Below are 22,603 nucleotides of genomic sequence, written 5' to 3'. Positions count from 1 at the left end.
ACTCCTGCCTCTATGCTCAGAAATTGCTCCTGGCAGGCTCAGGGGACCATATGGGATGCCAGGATTTGAACCACTGACCTTCTGCATACAAGGCAAATGCCTTACCTCCATGCTATCTCTCCTGCCCCGAAATAATACCTTTTAGGGCAAATTCATTTCCATTTCAGATTGCCATCCTACTGAACTATAACTGGAAATCTGACTTCAGCTTGTGGAATTGTTCTATCCTGCTTTTCCCCTCCCACAAGGTTGTGCCAACCGCACACCACACACCTGGTGCCCCAAACATTGCACCACTGAGATGACCTGATGTCTCTGGGCGGGATCTTTAGGTCTTCTTAGCACAATTGTAGTATAATCACCACCCTCCATCCTGACCAAAATAAATAAATAAATAAATAAATAAATAAATAAATAAATAAATAAATAAATAAATAATAAAAGACTTCAGTTTCTCTCTATCTGGTTTACTGAAGCTTGTGTGTGTGTGTGTGTGTGTATGTGTGTGTGTGGTTTTTGGGTCACACCCGGCAGTGTTCAGGGGTTATTTCTGGCTCCAGGCTCAGAAATTGCTCCTGGCAGGCACAGGGAACCATATGGGGTGCCGGGATTCAAACCGATGACCTCCTGCATGAAAGGCAAACGCCTTACCTCCATGCTATCTCTCCGGCCCCAATTACTGAAGCATTTTTAGTAAGTCAGGCAGAGAGATGATAGAAGATAGAAGATGATGGGAGTGAAGGGAGAAAGATAAGGAAAAAGACATGTGAAGTGTCCTTGGTGGGGAAGAAGAGACCACAAGGACAAAGAAGCTAAAGCTGAGGGAGTGTGGAACAACAAATATTTCAATCAGGAGGGGGTTGGAAAGGAACCCAAGGCTGATCATGGTGGTTGTGTCAATTGAGACTCAAAAACAAGACAGGCAGAGGGCTGGTAGAGCAGTTGCCTTGTACACCACTAACCCTGGTTCAATCCCTTGCCAGGAGTGATCCCCAAGAGTAGAGCCAGGAAAAATGCTGAACATCACCAGGTGACCCAAGAATAAAAACAAAAACATTAAAGAAGATGATTTGGAAGAGTTGATTCAGCATTCTAACTTGAGTCCCACAGTTTATTAACTGTAAGATCCTTAAATTCATTCCCAAGTCATTAAATTTATTGGGCCTTTTCCTCTTTCTCTAGGAGAAGATGGAGCTGCCCACTTCCCTTTTACTCTCCTAGCTTGTACTTCTCTGTTTTTGTGGAATATTCACTCCTAGCATCTTGGAGAGATACTCCCTCATGGTATCTCTCACTCTTAGTTTTTAATTTTTTTCCTCTATACTCCCTAACACTCTATAGAATATATATTCTGCTATTGTCATGCAGACAATAGTGTCTTTAAAGTATCTTAGTCTCTTAAAACAAGTTTCCTTGTTTTCTTGTTTTTATTGTTTTTTGGGCCACAACTGGTGGCACTCAGTTGTTATTCCTGACTCTGTGCTTAGAAATCACACCAGATCCTCCTTGGTTTTCTATTGCCTTTGCATTGGCTCCCAGGCATGCAATACGGTGATAGCAGATTAGGCAGACTCCTGGAAAGATAAGAATTTTTCAGATCTTATTCTCTGTTGCATTGTCACATGTAATGACTTTTATAAATGAGTTTTGGGGAAGTCACATGAGCTCTAACAGTTATGCAATCGCTTGAAAATATGCTCTATGCCCCCACATTCTTCCCAAACACAAACAAACCAGGTCAACAACCCCAGTGTTGTAATATTCCTGCCGGAAATTGGATAGCCCTGAAGTCATTTGTTCTCTGGTATTAAAGCAAACAGTACAGGCAGTAGAAAACCAAGGAGCACCTCAGACTTCTTAGGCAAAGGAGACCAAGAGGCAAAGAGTTAAAAATTGAATCCAAGTTGTTTCTCAATACGTGGTGGAACAACTCTCTGCATATAGAAAGAAGCAGCTGAACCATGAAATTAATTACCATTCTTTTCTTCTGCTCCAGTTTTCTGCCAACTTTATCCCAGGAATATATCTTAGAGGAAATTGACTGCAATGACCAGCATGCATTTTTGGCTGGTGGATGCTGGCTCTGAAGGTCATATAATGATAAAAGTAAAAGTGGCAACCAGTTTGTACTGCACCGCATAACTCAGGTCAACAAGACGGTGAGTATATTGTGTTTAACTTCTACATTGTTTGGGATTTGTGCTATCACTTGAGTCCAGATTTCAGCTAGACTCACACACTCACACCACATATACACATGTACACACATATGTGTGCACATTAACACTACAGAAGAACTATAATCAAAAGTTTAAATAAGACAGATCTTAGGGGCCGGAGAGATAGCACAGCGGCATTTGCCTTGCAAGCAGCCGACCTAGGATCTAAGGTGGTTGGTTCAAATCCCGGCGTCCCATATGGTCCCCTGGGCCTGCCAGGAGCTAGGAGTAGCCCCTGAGCGCCACAGGGTGTGGGCCAAAAACCAAAAAAACAAAAACGGATCTTAGAAAAGAACACTACTCTCTAGCCTGAAGGTAGGGAAAAGGTTATGATTAATCCTTGAACTCCCACTGTTGGGAGTCCTAGATGAGTAGAAAATCCATATTATGGGACAAAATTAAACAAAGGTTAATAAAATAATGTTAAAGGCTCTAAAGCAGACTGAGAGGAATGCAGAAACTCAGTCTGCAGCAAGAGAATTTCCTGAGTAAAAGTCCTGGTATGAAATATAAAGATCTCCAGGTCTCTGAGGGGGAAAGACGCTTTATTGAGCATGTCTAAGAAAATGTATATGAACTCTTAGGAATAGAAAATAGAATGGGTGTGTGTTAGAAGCTTGGAAGATGAGAAAATGCAGATGGTCAAAGGTTATAAAACTCCCAGCTGTGAAGATAAATAATCTCTAATCTAATGTACAGCATGATAGTGATGAACTATAGCTTTATAATACTGTATTATATAGATGTCTTTTTCTGATGATAGGTTTTAAAATAATTGTAATAGTCATTGTAATATTAATAGAATTTATTATAGTAATCCAATTGTATTAATACTATAAGAGTAGGTCTAATATAACTAATGTGATATATTTTTTGCTGAGAGAGGGGTTTTTTTTTGTGTGTGTGTGTGTGTGTGTGTGTGTGTGTGTGTGTGTGTGTGGTTTTTGAGTCACACTCGGCAGGGCTCAGGGGTTATTCCTGGCTCCATGCTCAGAAATCACTCCTGGCAGGCTCGAGGGACCATATGGGATGCTGGGATTCGAACCAATGACCTTCTGCATGAAAGGCAAAATGCCTTACCTCCAAGCTATCTGCTGAGAGAGTTCTTAAAAGTATTCTCACCTTGGGACCAAAGAGATAGCATGAGGTAGGGACTTTGCCTTGCATGCAGAAGCACAGACCTGCCCAGGAATAATCCTGAGAGCAAAGCCAGGAGTATACCCTAGAACATTGCCCTAGGTGTGTATCAAAAAATAAAACAATCAAAAAAACAGAAAGAGCTACGCTCACCTCTTGAGAGACATTTTAAGTTTTGTCACATGACTTTCATAGACTATTAAATCAATCTTATTTACATATAAATTAGTTTCTACCAGAGTGAACCAGTTCTATTAATATGTAAGAACATGAGAGAAATTCTACATACCTCTTAGGTTTCTCTCAGGTTGATCAAGCAAACAATTTAACATCAAACATTAGTGAGCAAAAATATCAAAGTCATGGAGCTAAGATTTTTTATTTCTATAAATCTGAGCTAACATGGTGTGTGAGAGTTGAGAGAGCTCCCAGGGAATTCTGATAGAGGGGAAAGAATAGTCTGTCTGGTGATTAATGTAGTCTTAGAGTGATAAATGCATGAAAAATCTGATTAACATATTATAAATCTCAGTACCAGAAAAAGAGAACACTTGATAGAAAGTCTCTCACCTTACATAATACTCCAATCTTCATTCTTCAAAGTAATAAGTCTCTCTTGAAGATCACAGGCCATTGATTGTCCTTAGTTTTATATATTGGTAGAGTATGCTGTCCTATTTTGGAAGTCATATTCTTTAGATATTCCTTTGTAGGATATATATGTAAGCAAAATATTGATCAAAATATTGTTATAAATATTTATTTATTTGAAAGAATGAACCACACCCAGCAGTGTTCAGGGCTTATTCCTTGCTCTATTCTCAGGAATTAATCCTTGAAGGCTTGGTCACTACATGGGATATAAGATCATACCTGGGTCAACAGCACTGAGGTCCCAACTTTCAGCATTTTAATCAATATTTTAACTTAATTGAATCATAACAAGATTTACACAAAATCTCTCTTAAGTGATTTGCTGTTGTGTCAGTTAAATGAACCCTATGTTTTTGTTCTGATTTTTTTCAGAATGAAGATAAGTCATATTTTTTAATCTTCAATTACAACATCAAAGAAGGTAACTGTCCTGTTCAAAATGGCAAAACCTGGCAGGAGTGTGACTATAAGGAAACACCAGATGCTGTAAGTATGTGGTCTCTTCCTGGGTCTCCATTATTTTTTTCATCAAGACTGTGAGATTTTTTTTTTTATGGTTTTGGGGCCACACCCGGTGACGCTCAGGGGTAACTCCTGGCTATGCGCTCTGAAGTCACTCCTGGCTTGGGGGACCATATGGGACACCGGGGGATCAAACTGCGGTCCTGTCCTAGGCTAGCGCTGGCAAGGCAGACACCTTACCTCTAGCACCACTGCGCCGGCCCCAAGACTGTGAGATTTTTTATACACTGGAGATAATTTAAAAAATCTACTTTGGAGGGGTGGATGTAAATAAATGTGTAGAACAATCAAATGTTTACTGTCTATATAGGAGTCAAAAATGATAAGGGGCCGGCGAATGGTGGCGCTAGAGGTAAGGTGTCCTGCCTTGCAAGCGCTAGCCAAGGAAAGGACCACGGTTCTATCCCCCGGCGTCCCCATATGGTCCCCCCAAGCCAGGGGCAATTTCTGAGCGCGTAGCAGGAGTAACCCCTGACATCAAACGGGTGTGGCCCGAAAAACCAAAAAAAAAAAATGATGAAAAAAATAATATCTATGTCCAATGGGACATGTGAATCAGGTCCCCTGGGAGATAGCAGATCAACATTGGGCCAATCTTAAGGACTAGTAAAAGGGAGAATGAGTACTTCCACTGAGCAGTTCTGTTTGGAAACCTGCTCTGCCTTCAACTAGCTGACCATTCTGAACTTAAAAAAGAAAAAAAAAATAATAAAAAAGAGTTTCCATTGATTTTTAGCAGGCTGGGGGCCAGAGAGGTGGCGCTAAGAGAAAAGGCGTCTACCTTGCAAGTGCTAGCCTAAGACAGACCACAGTTCAATCCCCTGGCATCCCCTATGGTTCCCCCAAGCTAGGGACGATTTCTGAGCCCATAGCCAGGAGTAATCCCTGAGCGTCAAATGGGTGTGGCCCAAAAAGAGCAAACAAAAAAAATCCAAGGGCAAAAGACAAATACAGCATGATTTTAGCAGGCTGTTTGAAGACAATGAAATAAGATCTTTGCAAAAGGACCTTGTTTTAATAGGAGTATCTTAACCAAACGCCTGGTATGGCACAGCTAGCTGTTTTACCTTAATTGAGGCTAGTTTTAGTAGTTCTCCATGAATTAATCACTAAATTTGGAAGGTAAATCAAAAGTTTAGCAGTCTCATTGTGTACTTCTGGAGATATATGAATCAAAACTGGCTCATGGGGCTGGAGCAGTGGCGCAAGTGGTAAGGCGTTTGCCTTGCACATGCTAATCTAGGACAGACCGCTATTCCATCCTCCGATGTCCCATATGGTCTCCCAATCTGAGCGCATAGAAAGGAATAACGCCTGAGGGTCACCGGGTGTGGCCCCAAAAACAAAACAAACAAACAAACAGCAAACAAAATCACCAAACTGGCTCATACTTTAGGGCCAGAGTGAAAGAAAGTACAGCAGGTAGAGGCTCAAGAGATAGCACAGTGGTAGGGCATTTGCCTTGCATGCAGCTGACCCAGGACAGATGGAGGTTTGAATCCCGGCATCCCATATGGTCCCCTGTGCCTGCCAGAAGTGTTTTCGGAGCACAGAGCCAGGAGTAAACTCTGAGCGCCACCGGGTGTGGCCCAAAAACCAGCATGGTAGGGCACTTGGTCTTACACACAGCTGACCCAGGTTGGATCCCTTATGGTTCCCTGGATACCACCAGAAATTGTTCTTGAGTGCAGAACCAGGAGTAAGGCCTGGCAGTAAGCTACCAGATGTAGCCCCCAAATAAAATAAAACAAATAAAAAATGTTAACACTTTAAATTCCCACCATTTATTTTGTACCCACTCCACTCACATCTAATTAATATCGGTGATTTTTTTTTAAACCTTATAATCATGCTACAGAGATACAGGTTTTTCAAAATTTTAGAAGGACTTCGAAACTGGCTCAGTAATAGAATGTATCCCTTGTAGGTAGAAAAGTCCTGGATTTAATCTCAAGTACCAACGTCAAAAAACACATTTAGACTAAGTGTTAGATACACTTATTTTGAACATTGATTATTCTTTGCACGCTTTTATATTTTTAATTTTGTTTTTGTATTCGTTTTTGTCTACTGCTTTTTAGGCCACAGAGCATGCACAGCCACCGTGAGAGAAAGAACAGCGATGATGAATTCACAGTAGTTTCCCAGTCCTGCCGGATTACTCCATGGTAGTTGTTGTAATTTGATGATGCTATAACTTGGATACGCAACTAGCCATTTCTGTTGTGCTTGGAGCACAGTATATGCAATGACCCTTCTTGGAAGGAGAGAGCAAATCTGTAGTGGTAATGCCACTCACAGTATATGGGGATATTTGGGGGGGGAGAGTTGGAGTGGCAGCATCCTGACTTTGGATCTGTGCCTCGTTCTCTCCCTGGACCACTGCACTGAATTAGTTGTGGAGGTTCCTGTGAAAAGACAAGAACAGACTGTCTTTAGTTCCTAGAAAGAAGTCTTTTGAGCTCAGACCTGTTCTGAAATTGTTCAAAACTTTTCACCTTTGGGGCCAGAGTTGATTGCATAGCGGGTAGGGTACTTGCCTATGCATGTGGTTGACCTGGGTTAATCCTGATATCCCATATGGTCCCCTGAGCCCTCAGGATTGATTACTGAGTGCAGAGCCAGGAGTAACCCTTGAGCACTGCCAGGTGGTGAGCCCCAAATCCCCCCCAAACAAACAAACCAATTTCTTTACTTTCTTTTCTGTTTTGTTTTTGTTTTGTTTTGGGGCCACACCCGGCAGCACTCAGGGGTTACTCCTGGCTCTGCACTCAGAAATCACTCCTGACAGACTCAGGAACCATATCGGACCACCAGCGATCAAACCAGGTCCTCAAAAATAAATAAATAAATAAACAAACAAATAAAAAAATACCAGGTCCTCCTGGATCAGCCATGTGCAAGGCAAACACCCTACCTCTCTGCTATAGCTCCAGTCCCTACTTTATTATTATTATTATTAATATTATTATTATTATTAAATCACCATTAGATAGAGTTATAAAGTTGTCAATAGTTGAGGACCCTCCCAAGTATTTTTGGCCAACTACCACCAGTAATTCAGTGTGAGGACTTGAGGTATCAGGGATTATTTGCCATTTCCCTTTGCACTGAAAAGTGCTCAAGAGCCTCCAGTGCAGAACCCAACAAGCTCCAAGGAAAGTGTAGGTAGAGCCAGAATCAAACCAGGGTTAGCCACACATGAAAGCTAAACACTTATATAAACTCTCTGACCTTCTTCATGTTTTTGTCAATACATCATATATGATGACAGTTACAATAAGCCTCTTCTTTAGAACCTAAGTATGTATTTGGGAGACCATCTAAGTTTGTTATAATTACAATCTAAGATGTTGGTACAAAAAAATCACCCTATCAATGCATTTCTCAGATTGTATCCTTTTATTGTCAAATAACACATAGAGTTTGTAACCTCTGGTCTGTAATGGGCAGCCCAGTTGTCAATAGCTTAAGACTCTCTACTAACCCTTCCGAGCTGAACTCATTCCATTCCTGTCTCTGCTAAAATCTCCGTTGTGTGTTCACTAGAGCCTACACTGCTTTCCCTGACTCATTCTGTGTTCTCTTCAAGCCAGGTTTCAAGAAGTTTTAATTAGCACTGAAAATAAATAATAATATATTTGTAATGCTTAATTTTCCTCTGAAACAAATTTATTTACTAAAGAATTAAAGTAAAAAGCCAGAGAGATATTACAGCAGGTTAGGCTTTTGCCTTGCAAGCAGCCAGAGTTCTATCACTAGTATCCCTTATGGTCCCCAAACACTACTACCAGGAATGATTTCTGAATACAGAGCCAGGAGAAACCCCTGAGCATTGCTCAGTTGTGACTCTCACCTCCAAATTAAAGTGAATAAACTAGAAATTAGTCACAAATTATTGCCATACAAGATGTTCCTCATGGGGAATAACTATTTTTTCTGTAACTAGAAAGAAATCTTGTATTTCTTTTTTTTAAAGTAAAATATTTACTGGAAAATTTATCAAGACCTTCTAAATTATATTCCTAATTGATTAATACTCTCTTTTTGTCTGATCTTTGTCAAGGAGAGGGCCCCGTGATAACTCATGAATATCAGTGCCGTGGTTGCATGCACCCCATCTCACCAGAGGACCCTGACCTGGAGCAGATCCTGAGACACAACATTCAATATTTTAACAACCACAGTTCTCATTCCCACCTCTTCACTCATACAAAAATCCTAAGTGCCCAGAGACAGGTTTGTTCTTTAAATTTTCCTTTCATATTATACTGTCAAAATTTGTTATATATATATATATATATATATATATATATATATTTTGCTTAGCATTTCACTACCTAAAAGTGAAATAGAGTGAATAGGGTGCGTGTGTTGGTTCTGTCCCTGACATATTGTGTCCAGAGCTGCCAGGAATGATCCCAGAGTGCAGATCCAGGAGTAAACTCTAAACATCACCAGGTGTGGCTCCAAAACAAAAAAAATAAAATAAGGGGCTGGAGAGATAGCATGGAGGTAAGGTGTTTGCCTTGCGTGCAGAAGGTCGCTGGTTCGAATCCCAGCATCCCATATGGTCCCCTGAGCCTGCCAGGAGCGATTTCTGAGCTTAGAGCCAGGAGTAATCCCTGAGCGCTGCCAGGTGTGACCCAAAAACCAAAAAAAAATTTTTTTAAATAAATTACTGGCTGAGGGAGGGGCTTTTCTAGACCTTCCTATGATGTCATAGAAATCAAAGGATATTTTTTTATTTTTTCATAGAGATTAGGGTACTAAAATATAAAATAAGCAATGGAGTGGCTAATTATAACCACTTCCTTTGAGATTTGTTTTGAATGAATGAGTAGTTAACATGTGTTCTTTCTAGAACTGGTGAAACAAGTCATCCTGGCCTTGATTTTAAGAAAACTTTATCATCACCTAACTGTCAAGAGTTAAAGATGACTTCATAATATTAAATTGTACCTATAAAATGTTAGAGAGTCTTTTTGGGTACCCTAAAATTATAGGATACCTATTTTTAATGCAAATACCTAATGAACTGGTTGATTTCATATCCTCAGTTCAGTAAGTTTATCCTGGCTGACTTACCCTTGAGTATAGCCTCTAACTAGGAAGGTTTCAATTTTAGTAACTTTCCTTGATCTTAATAGAAAATTCAGTTTGTCTGCCTATCAGAGACATATTCTACACAAATATGACCCTATCCAGCTATCAGGGTTGGACTAGTCCAGGATAAAGGAGAAGAAATAAAATTGTCTGACAGCACAAGAAACTAAAGCCCACTCCACTCCAAGTTTTCAGTATTCTTCTAGAATACCATTATTGAAATTTTATTCAGTATGAAAACAATATTTTCTGTAGCCTGGTAGAGAAAATTTTACCTTATATTATTATTTTCAGATGTAAAAGTGTGTATGTGTATGTATATGTTGTGATTTATATGTATATTTTGATGGGAATCAAAGGGCTCAATATTTACTCTAGTGATGTTAAAGTTCTCATTTTTAATCATTTATGATATGATAAGTAGTATTCTAAGCTTTTTACTTATTTTTTGGACAACAGATGACAATGCTCAGGGGTTACTCCTGACTCTGCACTTAGGAGTTACTCCTGAAAGTGCTCAGGGGACAATATGGGATGCCAGGAGATCTAAGTTGGGTCAACTGCATGCAAGGCAAGCTCATTACCTCCTATGCTATATAGTTCTGTGAATAATGTTTGAACATCCCTTTAAGTATTTAATCAAAATTCTTTCAGGTGGTTGCTGGATGGAACTACAACATTACTTATTTAATCAAGGAGACTAATTGTTCCAAGACAAATTTTCTATTCTTAACTCCAGACTGTCAACCCCATTCGAATGGTGTAAGTAAGCAAAAATCTAACTAAAGTATTTTGCATGTTGTGTACAAGTAATTACAGGTATAGAAATGCCAAAACTCTATGGGGAAACTGTGATAAAAAAAAAGTTAAATATTTATTTAAGTTAACATTCATCACTTTGGAGGGGTTAGGGAGACAGCTCAAAGAGCTGAAGAGAATATTTTGCCTATAAGATCCTGTGGTCCAATCCCCAGCACCAGGTGCAGAGCCTAAAGTGCTCCCCTAGCAACCAGTTAGCAGGTGCGGCTCAAAAAACAAAACCAAAATGTTACCCTATTCACTTGAGAACCCTAAAATTAACATCACTGGTCGAGATGCCTGATGTACAAATAATCTGCACACCTATGAATTAACCATTATCAAGTTTGTATTTTCTTTTTTTTTTGGTTTTTGGGCCACACCCGGTGACGCTCAGGGGTTACTCCTGGCTATGCGCTCAGAAGTCGCTCCTGGCTTGGGGGACCATATGGGACGCCGGGGGATCGAACCGGGGTCCGTCCTAGGCTAGTGCAGGCAAGGCAGGCAAGGCAGGCACCTTACCTCGAGCGCCACCGCCTGGCCCCAAGTTTGTATTTTCTTTATTTGTTGTTGGTTTTTCTGTTTTTTTTTCTGTTTTTTGGTTTGGGGTCACACCCAGCAGCGCTCAGGGGTTATTCCTGGCTCAGAAATTGTCCTGGCAGGCTCGGCGGACCACATGAGGTGCCAGGATTTGAAACACCATCCTTCTGCATGAAAGGCAAATGCCTTACCTCCATGCTATCTCTCCGGCCCCAAGTTTGGATTTTCTCATTTTCTTGTCCCTCTGCTCTATGACTTACAGAGTAATCTTTTCTCCCTTGGGCAAACCCTCACTGCAAACTCATCTGTGCTAGTTTTCTCATTTTTCCCATCCCTATTTTATCTTTTTTTTTTTTTAATGGTTTATGGGTCACATCCGGCAGCGCTCAGTGGTTAATCCTGGATCTATGCTCAGAAATCGCTCCTGGTAGGTTCGGGGGACCATATGGGTTGCCGGAATTTGAACCACCATCCTTCTCCATGCAAGGCAAACACCTTAATATTTGATCTTTTTTAGAGAGGGAAAATGATCACAACTAGTTGTGTTCACAACTAGGCTACTCTTGGCACTGTGCTCAAAGACTGTTCTGAGCAGTGTCAGGGATAGAACCCAGGTCTCCTGTGTGTAAAGTATGCACTTAGTTCATTGAGTTACCGCTCAGTTCAGTATTTAGATTAACTAAATACATCCTTTGTCTTTACCTCTAGTGACCCTTTCTCAGATTTTATCTTACCATTTCAATGAAAATTATGTTACAGTACAGTATCTTGAGGTGTCAGCAATTAGTACACAAGGAAATTTCCATTCTCTTTCTAATGGCCTTTGTAATTTTAACCTAGTTTTTACTTTTATGAATTTGTATATACTAGATATATCATCTAAGTGAAATCATTCAGTATTTTTCCTTTTCTGTCTTGCTTATTTCACTTAGCATATTGATATTTTTCTTTTCAGTGCTGGGTATCATACCAGAGCTTCACACATGAAGCATATATTCTAACTTGAGTCATATCCCTAGTCCTCACTTAGTTTAGCATAATTTTTTCAAGTTTTAGTTATGTTATAGCATGTATTGGAACTTTATTCTAGGCCCGGAGAGATAGCACAGCGGCGTTTGCCTTGCAAGCAGCCAATCCAGGACCAAAGGTGATTGGTTCGAATCCCGGTGTCCCATATGGTCCCCCGTGCCTGCCAGGAGCTATTTCTGAGCAGACAGCCAGGAGTAACCCCTAAGCACCACCGGGTGTGACCCAAAAACCAAACCAAACCAAAACAGAACTTTATTCTAGAGGCTGGAATGATAGCACAGTGGTAAGGCATTTGGTATTTGTCTTGCACGTAGCCAACACCTGACAGACCCCAGGTCAATTCCCGGCATCCTATAAGGTCTCCTGAACCTGCCAGTAGCAATTTCTGAGCACAGAGCCAGGAGCAATCCCTGAGTGCCACTGGGTGTGACCCCAAAACACACAAAAACAAAACAAAAACAAGAACTTCATTCCAGTTATACTCATGACTAAAGAGCAACTCATTATATATATGTATCCAACTTTTTTTTTAATTCCCTGACCCTCCCCCTCCCTGTATCCAACTTGTTTAGCCATTTGTACTGATGGATATTTGGGTTACATCTTTCTTTCTCACTTTCTCCCTCCTTACCTCCTTGCCTCCTTCCTTCCTTCCTCTTTTTCTTTCTTTCTCTTTCTACCTTCCTTCCTTTCTCTTTCTCTTTCCCTTTCTCTTGTTCTCTTTCTTCTTTCTCTTTCTTTTCCTTTCTTTCCTTCCTTCTTTCTTTCTTTACTTCCTGGCTTCCTTCCTTCTTTCTTCTTCCTTTCTTTCTCTCTTTCTCTCTCTCTCTCCCTTCCTCCCTTCCTCCCACTCTACCCACTCAATTATTGCTTCAGCCCTATAGCTACATTTTTAAGGATATATTTGTAGTAAATTTTTTCAAGTTTGGTGTCTAGATTATAATACTATAGAATAAATTAGGTAGTTTACCATTATATTCAATATTTCAAAAGTTTGTAGAGGGCTGGAGTAATAGCACAGATAATGTTTTCTATTTAAGGTTTTATTGACAATTCATTTTATGTTTATATGTTGATGCTATGTTTATGTTTATGAAGATGTATTGATGAATGTTTTTTATAAAGTTACCCAGTGTTTCTTTTTTTTTTTTTTTTTTTTTTTTTGGTTTTTGGGCCACACCCGTTTGACGCTCAGGAGTTACTCCTGGCTATGCGCTCAGAAATCACCCCTGGCTTGGGGGGACCATATGGGATGCCGGGGGATCAAACCAGTCTGTCCTACGCTAGCGCTTGCAAGGCAGACACCTTACTTCTAGCGCCACCTTCCCGGCCCCTACCCAGTGTTTCTAAAACTCTTTTTGTTTTAGATTATGCTTTTTTATTCAATGACTTATGAAGTTGACATCACATTTTTTATTTTACTAATTGTAAAGTTACAAAAATTTGCATTTGTATGCTTTATCAAAACTCAGGATTTAGGTGAATGTAAAAGTGAAATATACGTGAACATTGAGCAGCGTATTATCCCCACCTCTCAGAAGTGCCACATTTTTCCAGGTAAGAGATCATATTTGTTCTCCAATAGTGCAAAAAATGGGCTGTGGGTTTTCTTGTTTGTTTGTTTATGGGTTTGGTTTGGTTTTGGGGCCTCACCTGGTGGTGCTCATGGATTAGACCTGGCTCTTTGCTCAGGAATCACTCCTTGGGAGACCATCTGAGGTGCTGGGTTGGTGGCATGTAAGACAAATGCCTTACCCACTGTGCTATCTCTTTGGTCCCAGAGTAAACAGTGTTTTTTTCTTGGAAATTGTGTTTTGGTTCCATGGAACCAAATACAGCACAATGTCTATGTGACTTTATTGAGGACATAAGTTCAGCTGTGCTACAGTGGTTCAGCTGAGGTTGGCTTCAAAGAGAATATAGTGACAGAAAAAAGTGCATCTTCTCTCAGCAGAACTGGCCCCCGGGTTCAGTGCTAACTGAACTTCTTTAGGACCAAGATCCTTTATGTCAGATAGTTTCCAGTTTGTAAGAATAGTATCTTTTGGGGGCTGGAGCGATAGCACAGTAGGTAGGGTATTTGCCTTGCACATGCTCACCTGGGTTACATCTCTAGCATCCTATATGATCCACCAAGCTTGCCAAAAGTGATTTCTAAGAGTAGAGCCAGGAGTAGCCCTGAGCACTGCCAGGTGTGGCCCAAAAAACAAACAAACAAACAAAAAAGAATAAATAAAAAAGAAGTACCTTCTTTTTCATGTAGGGCATGTTGGATGAGGGTTGCTGAAGATTAAACTTAGGGCTTCATACATGCAAGGAATGCATTCTAACATTGAGTTACATCCCTGTCCCAAACTATCATTTTAAAACAAATGGAGCAGAAGAAATAGTACAGAGGGTAAGGCAGTTGGCCTTGCACATGCCTGAGACCTGGGTTTAATCCCTGACATCCCATATGGTCCCCTGAGCATCACCAAAATTAATTACTAAGTGTGAGCCAGGAGTAAGACCTGAGCATCACAAGATGTGATCCAATAACCAAAACAACAAACTTTTTATGGAGATACTAGGATATGTAATATTGGTTTGGTTTCATTTTGTGGTCATATCCAGCAATACTCAGGGATTACTCCTATCTGACTCAGCACTCAGAATTACTCCTAGAGATGCTCAAGGGGTAAAATGGTATAATGGGGATCAAACCCTGGTTAGCCATATGCAATGTAAATGTACTATCACTCAGGCTCTTAAGTCAATATTTTTTAACAGCAAGAGTTATTTTTCTCTCACAGCTGAGAGATAATATAGTTTATGTTCCACAAATAACATTACTGAAGCAACTGGCTCATCAGTCTTAAGATCAGGACTTAAGGGGCCAGTGAGGTGGTGCTAAAGGTAAGGTGTCTGCCTTGCAAGTGCTAGCCAAGGAAGGACTACGGTTCGATCCCCCGGCATCCCATATTGGTCCCCACCCCAAGCCAGGGGCAATTTCTGAGTGCTTAGCCAGGAGTAACCCCTGAGCATCAAACGGGTGTGGCCCAACAACAACAACAACAACAAAAAAGATCAGGACTTAAGATTCTAGCTTTAGAGAGTCATCTATTTAAGTTATGTATGACTCATTACAGTTTCTTTCAAAAGTGCAAAAACTTAGGGAAAGATAGTCTTCTGGTTGAAGAGTTATTCTCTTCTGATTGATTGTTTCCCTAAACACAATGGGCTCTGAGGAGAAGAAAAAGGAAAGCAGAGGGAAGGCAAAATCAGTCAGGTCAAAAAGCCTGGCCTTCATCCTGCCACTACTGAGCTGCCCTATCATTCTCTAGAAATCGGGGGGCTAAATCAAGTGTGTGAGAAGTTCTAGGCTAGACTTCTTCAGTGCACACATGACTTAACATATGCCTCTTTCAGAGAAACCTCTACCACCACCTCACAGAATGTGTGTCGGGTGCCCCAAAGAGATACCTCTTGACACTCCTGAGCTGAAGGAAGCTCTGGATCATTCTATTAAGAAATTTAATGCAGAAAATACGGAACCATTCTATTTCAAGGTTGATGAAGTGATAACAGCAAAATCCCAGGTCTGTAAATTGTTCTACAAAACAAAAATAGCAATGATATTATAAACTGCAAATTGCATACTAATTTTGCTATTGGTCTTGGAGCTGAGCTAGAAAATAATAGGGTAGATAAATGGAATTTAATGAATTTTAAATTTATATCCCAGTTTTATTACATGTTGGGTGTATGATCTTGAACTACTCAATTATACATTCTGTTTTCTATTTATAAAGGATGGCATAAAAATCAAATAAGATAGTATAAGCTTTTCAAATAAGAACTTCTAAACTATCAATTATTACTTAATAAACGGCTCATGAAAAGCTAGATTTTATTTATACCATTATAAACTATGTTGCCCTTCACTGTTACTTAGTGTCTCCAGCTCGGCCACTTCAGTCAATTTGTCATGGTCCAGACTCTTCACAAGTCTCTCAATTTTATTTCCCTTCATTCCTTCTTCTCTGTGTGCTTCCCCTACTGCAAATGTACCTTCTCTCCTTCCAGTAGAGGATAAAGACACTCTGGGTTAGGAGTCAGGAGACCAGCTCTATGATAATACCAACCACTTCTTGTGAGTAATTCTGAGCTGCCATTCAGACTCACTTAGATTTTGTAGTCCCATCTATAATGTGAATGGTTAGGAAAAAGCTAGAAGAACCCAAATATCTTCCAGTTCAACAATTATAATTATTTATGGATAGGTTCTTATCAAAGAATCTCAAAACAACCGTCCATAGATATAATCTAATCAAAATATAAACACTTTTGCTTTATTTTGGTTTGGGGGCCTCACCCAGCAATGCTCAGGGCTATATGAGATGCTGGAAACAAATCCAGGTAAGCTATGTGCAAGACAAGCACCCTACCCACTGTACTATCTCTTCAGACCATCTATAATGATGTAAGCTGTTACTAGAGATAAAAATAGGTAGTTAGAATTAAAAAAATATTAAGAGTTTGGGCCTGTGCATAAGTACAGTGGATAGGGCATTTGCTTTGAATCTGGTCAATTCAGGTTCCATTCCCAGCACCCTATATGGTCCCCAGAATACCATCAGGAGTGATTCTTTAGTTAAGATCTATGAATAAGAGCACTGTCAGGTATGGCCCAAACCAAAAAATTATATACATATATATGATAAGCAAGTCTGGGGAGATAGTTCAGGAGTTAAGGCACCCCAGTTTAATCCCCAGCACCATATATGGTTCTCTAAGCATTTCCAGGAGTGAATCATGGGCACAGAGCCAGGAGTAAATGCTGAGCACCAGTGAGTGTGGCCCTGAAACAAAACAAAAAATTAAGTGAAGCAAATTTAATAAATATAATTTTCCATGTTCCTGTTATACTGGCAGGCCAGGGGACAAAGAATGGTAGTATAGGGTGCACTCTGGGAACATTGGTGGAGAGAGGTCAACACTGGTGGTGGGATTGGCTCTGATTTATTCATTGTATGTCTAAAATCCAACTATCAAATCTTTGTAAATCACAATAGTTTCAATCAAATAAAATGCCAGTAAATATAATTTTCATTGTGGCATTAACTCAAGATTTCTCTGAAACATAATTTGGCAGGGCAAGTGAATAGAAGTTTTTTATGATTCAATTCCAGTAGAGCCCTTGAGTATCTAATGAACTCTACAGCTGTTAAACAATAAAACTCATAACAAGGGGCCAGAGTAGGGGCACAGTGGTAGGGCATTTGCCTTGCACTCAGCTGACCCAGGACAAACCTCCATTTGATCCCCCCCCAATCCCATATGGTCCCCCAAGCCCAAAGGGATTTTTGAGTGCATAGCCAGGAGTAACCCCTGAGTGTCACTGGATATGGCCCCAAAACCAAAACCAAAATAAAGCAATAAGCCTCATAACTATATCAAAATAGAAATATAGCCTGCCTTTCTTTTATCCTTTAGAAAGGGGAGTGGGACCAGCCAAAGCCAAGTATCTCATATACCTGTACTTAAACTCAAAGTTTTATTTTTAGATATTTATATATTTTTATGTGAGTTCTTTTTGGTCAAAATAGAATTAAAATTTCATACTTCCTTTAAAATTCTTTGGTAAAACTCATTATTTACACTATGTATGTAATACAATAAGTATTTAGCATCTACTTTTGCTGATTCATTCTTTAGGTAGTTGCTGGGATGAAGTATTTTATACAATTCAGTGCCAGACAAACCACATGTTCCAAGGAGAGTGATATAGAATTGATCGAAAATTGTGCAGCAAGTGAGCCCGAGGTGAGTAGAAACACACTTACTCTCAGAGAATGTATTTGATGTTTTATACTTTTTTGTCTCATTAGTAACTCCATTTTCTCTTTTGGCTTCTGTTTTCATGTACAGAGAATTCTACATTGTGACGCTGAAGTGGTTGTAGTACCTTGGGAGAAAAAAGTTTACCCGACTGTCAATTGTGGCTCATTAGGGAGGATGATGTTGGTATGTTTCTTATCATAAGTCATTTGGGGACAAGCTTGTTTATTCTGAAAAGGCATGCTTTGGAGTTGAAAATCAATGATGGACCAGAGAAATAGAATAGGGGTTAAGGTGTTTGCCTTGCATACATTTAATCTTAATTCCTCAGCGCAGCATATTATTTTCTAACCACTGCAAGGAGTAATCCCTGAGCAGAGTCAAAACTAGTCTACATGTGGGTGTGACCAAAGGAAAACAAAAGCAAGCCAGAAAATAATAAATTGTTAGTGAGGACTGGAGAGATAGCAAGGAGGTAGGGTGTTTGCCTTGCATGCAGAAGGACAGTTGTTCTAATCCCAGCATCCCATACGATTCTCTGAGACTACCAGTAGTTATTTCTGAGCGTAGAGCCAGGAGTAACCACTGAGCACTGCCAGGTGTGACCCAAAAACCAAAAAAAAAAAAAAAAAAAAAAAAACAAGCAAGCAAATATTGTTAATGAAATACATTGGATGATAACCTTTAAATAACCAGAAGAACATCACATTTGATTTATCTCTTTTTTATATAACAACAAGAAAAGTAGCAGTTTACTTAATCATTTCTCACACATTGTCATTGTCCCCTGATAAATAACCTCTCTGTTAGTGATGAGTTGTCCCTGCTGTGGGGAGCTAACACTGGCTCTGCACCTTTAAGATATTCCTTAGGTGGGGGCCTGAGCACTAGCATAGCATAGTGTTTTCCTTGAACACGGCTGACCCAGGAAAGACATAATTCGATCCCTCGACATCCCATATGGTCCCCCAAGCCAGGTGCGATTTCTGAGCGCATAGCCAGGACTAACCCCTGAGCACCACCAGGTGTGGCCCAAAACACAAACAAACAAAAAAAGATGTTCCTTAGGGAAGGTATAGAACTTCAGTGTCCTTGGTTTAAATGTAAGGTAATTAGGAGAAATGCAGATAATAGACTCCACTACACATCTCCTGGATCACTCTCCATTTCAATATAACTCCAGGAAATTCATACCTACATTCAAGTTTGATAGGTATTAGTTTAGATTATTTCACTTAATACTTAATAGAGCCCTGAGAAGTAACAAATACTTTCTCTATAGTCAAAGATGAAATATTGAAGAGATAAGAGGATGTTAAGTTCCTAGAGTAAATAATACTGACATTCTTGGATACATCCTTTACCCAGTCATGGTATTAAGGGCTTCACACATTTTCCTTCCAACATCTCTATGAAATAAATGCTGTTATTATTTCTATTATACTTCCAAGGGGGGGGAAGCTAGTGATCTTCAGATTCAAACCTAGGCCAAAACATAGCCCACCCTTAGATCTAAGATGCTAATAATGAGTAGAATCTGGCTTTTCTGACTTAAATAAAAACCTATACTTTTCAGCAATGACATTGCTTCAATCATCCCTCTCTCAGGTAGTGAAAATATAGACAAAATAATTCACAACTCTATATTTTAAATGCACACATTCTCTTCTTTGCTACTTCTCCCCCCCCTGCACTTCTCATTTAGAATTTTGCCATCTTTATAGTCTATCCCAAACACTATAATACAAAGGATGTTTTTCAAACCTTTGAATATGCCCTAATGTCTTTCAATCCAACAAGTGATTGTAGGTATATATTCTTACTATATGTAATTCATGAAGGTTTTTTGGGTTAAAAAGCAATTACTGAACAAGAGAAAGTATATCAATTAGAAATGTGCCATTATAGAGAGAAACACAGAATTGTCTCACTCATCTATGGGTTTTAAGAAAAATGAAAGACATTCTTGAATAATAATTTCAGACACAAAAGAGAAAACTCAGGATGAGTTTAGTAAGAAAAATAACTACATTTTGAACTGTCCTAATAATGAGAATGTAATGAGGGAAATGGAGAGCCTGTTTAGAGTACAGGCGGGGGTCGGGTGGGGAGAAGGGAGACTTGGGACATTGGTGATGGGAATGTTGCACTGGTGATGGGTGGTATTCTTTACATGACTGAAACCCAAACACAATCATGTATGTAATCAAGGTGTTTAAATAAAAATAAAAATAATAATAATAATAATAATAATAAAAGAAATGTGCCATTATGGGCCGGAGAGGTAGCATGGAGGTAAGGCATTTGCCTTGCATGCAAAAGGACAGTGGTTCGAGTCCCGGCATCCCATATGGTCCCCTGAGCCTGTCAGGGGCAATTCCTGAGCGTAGAGCCAGGAGTGACTCCTGAGCACTGCCAGGGTATGACCCAAAAACAAAACAAAACAAAAAAAGTGCCATGAATTTACATAATTATAGACCTAGAAGTTACCCTGAGATTATATAAACTTTCCAGATGAAAATCCTCCAATTTCTATAGAGCATTTTTAAGGAAAACATCTGGAAGTTATAAAAATCAATAAAAGGAAAGATACTCATTTTTATATATGAAATACTAATAAGTATTTTAAATTTTGCAAGAGCTTACTCCATTGTAAATTGAGGTAGCACTGAAAGGTCTGTTTATTCTTTCTTCATTGATAGTGTGGCTCACATATTAAAACATTTTTCTTAATATTTCCAATTTAGCGTGGTTTCTCGAAAAGGCCTCCAGGTTTTTCACCCTTTCGATCAGCAATAAATCCGAATTCAGAAGAAAAACCAATCGTAAGTCTACCCCATACTTCCATTATACCTGTGCAAGATGAAGAAGGATATTCAGGAAAAGAACAAAGACCCAATAAAGGACATGGTCGGGGCCATAAAAAGCACATAAAATATGACCTTGGTCATAAACATGAGCATGACCAAAGTGATGGGCATATGGGATATGTCTTTGGCCGTGGACATCAAAAGCAGCATGGCCTTAACCATGGACATCAACAGCCACATGGCCTTGATCAGGGACAGCAACAGGAATTTGACTATGAGTACCAAAGGAACCATGGCCTGGGCCATGGGCATCAAGGAGGTCATGGCTCAGCCCATGGACATAAACATGGTCATGGACATGGAAAACATAAAACTAAAGGCAAAATCAATAGAAAACACAATGGTTGGCAAACAGAGCATTTCACAAGCTCTTCTGAAGATAGTACTATATCTTCTTTACAGATAGAAAAGACAACAGAAGGGCCAACACCTATCATTCCCCTACCCCAGACAGATAAAACAGTTAACATTTTTGACTTTCAGGACTCAGATCTCTTTGAAACTAGGCAGTCTGATATAACACCAACTCCCACACAGAATGATAATGATGATGATGACTGGATCCCTAGCGTCCAGGTAGAACCACATAGCCTTTCATTCAACCTGATATCTGATTTCCCAGAAATAACATCCCCCAAATGTCCTGGACGGCCCTGGAAGACAGTTAGTGAAATGAATCCAGCCACAGAAATACAAGAGTTTCAGGATTTTGATCTCGCTGATGCTTTGGATTAATTTATTCAGACATAAGTAGTTCTTTAACTCCATCAACCTCTTCCCGGTTGTCTAATTTTCTTGATATGATTAATATCAAGATATGATATTTGATATAATATATGATATATGAAATCATATCTTGATATGATAGAAAGCCTATTAAACTTCAGATAAACCAAGAGAGAAATAGAGTGATGCAGGCATTAAGAGGTTTGCCTTCCATGTGAAAGACCCAAGTTCAATCCCAGGTACTGCATCCCTTGAGCATGTCCAGGAGTGATTCCTGAGCAGAGAAACAGGATTGAGTTGAGAGCACTTTCAAGTATAGCCCAAAACTAAAAACAATACAGAACAGCCTAGAGACAAGTAGAGAAATCCTCAGTAGGGTTATCACCATTGTCTATGGACAGCATAATAGTGAATAGAATTTTAAATCCCTCTTGAGTCTTTCTCATAACTAAAAAATATGTTCTTAATTCTCACAAAATTGAACATATGAATGTGCTTCATGACATATTTGCTTTCTGATACTGTATACCTTAATACAGACACCCTCAATTTTCATACAAAGATTCTTAGCACTGTGGAAAACTAGAACCTAGTTCCTATATGTAGGTTCCTGTATGGATGTAAAGGTCAAGAGGCTTGGATACTAAGCTTCTTTGTAGGTAACAAAGAATAATAACCGTGACCTCCAAAGTTCAAAGAGAGACAAGAGATGTTGACTAAAGGAGGAAATGAAAATGGAATGGTTTTTTTTTCCAAAATTGTCTGGTTTATATCAAATAGTTTTTCCCATTTGACAAAGATAGGTAACAATTCTCTTCCTGGGTGACAGTGTTTGCCATAAGTCAAAATTTCTATTTAATCATCACCTTACTCTTTGCAACAAAACTAAAGAAAGAGTTTTCTGTTTACTTGTTACCATGGCTAAATTATGTAATTATTAGCTTTGAGCAATTTTTTCAGTTTAATAATCATGAGAAGCAGAAGTTATTTAAAGGCAGACTTGCAAAAGCAGCCTGTTATGAAAAATAAGTGATAATTAATCAATAAGATAGAAAATTGTGTTCAAACTTTTATGAGAAAATTCTAACTTTTATAATCAAGTCACTTTTATTGCTACTGCATTGAAGAGCACTTATTTTCATTTAAAAATAAGAGATTTTTTTTAATTGCTTAATAATGTGG

General features: G+C 39.3%; 1 protein-coding gene across 1 annotated transcript; it reads left to right on the top strand.

Moving 5' to 3' along the window:
* The first annotated feature begins 1,803 nt into the window (after positions 1-1,803).
* KNG1 (kininogen 1) lies at positions 1,804-22,075 on the top strand. The gene is given in 12 exon segments (XM_049775629.1): positions 1,804-2,159; positions 4,383-4,504; positions 6,621-6,648; positions 6,651-6,700; positions 7,651-7,700; positions 8,599-8,771; positions 10,293-10,400; positions 13,478-13,562; positions 15,414-15,583; positions 17,703-17,810; positions 17,916-18,011; positions 20,573-22,075. Coding segments are annotated over 12 exon segments (2,046 nt in total). The 5' UTR covers positions 1,804-1,961; the 3' UTR covers positions 21,431-22,075.
* The last annotated feature ends 528 nt before the right edge of the window (positions 22,076-22,603 follow it).

The sequence above is a fragment of the Suncus etruscus genome, chromosome 6, assembly GCF_024139225.1.
Source record: "Suncus etruscus isolate mSunEtr1 chromosome 6, mSunEtr1.pri.cur, whole genome shotgun sequence".
NCBI classification, from domain to species: Eukaryota; Metazoa; Chordata; class Mammalia; order Eulipotyphla; family Soricidae; genus Suncus; species Suncus etruscus.
Note: the sequence above shows the minus strand (reverse complement) of the source record. Positions and strands in the feature narration are given on the sequence as shown.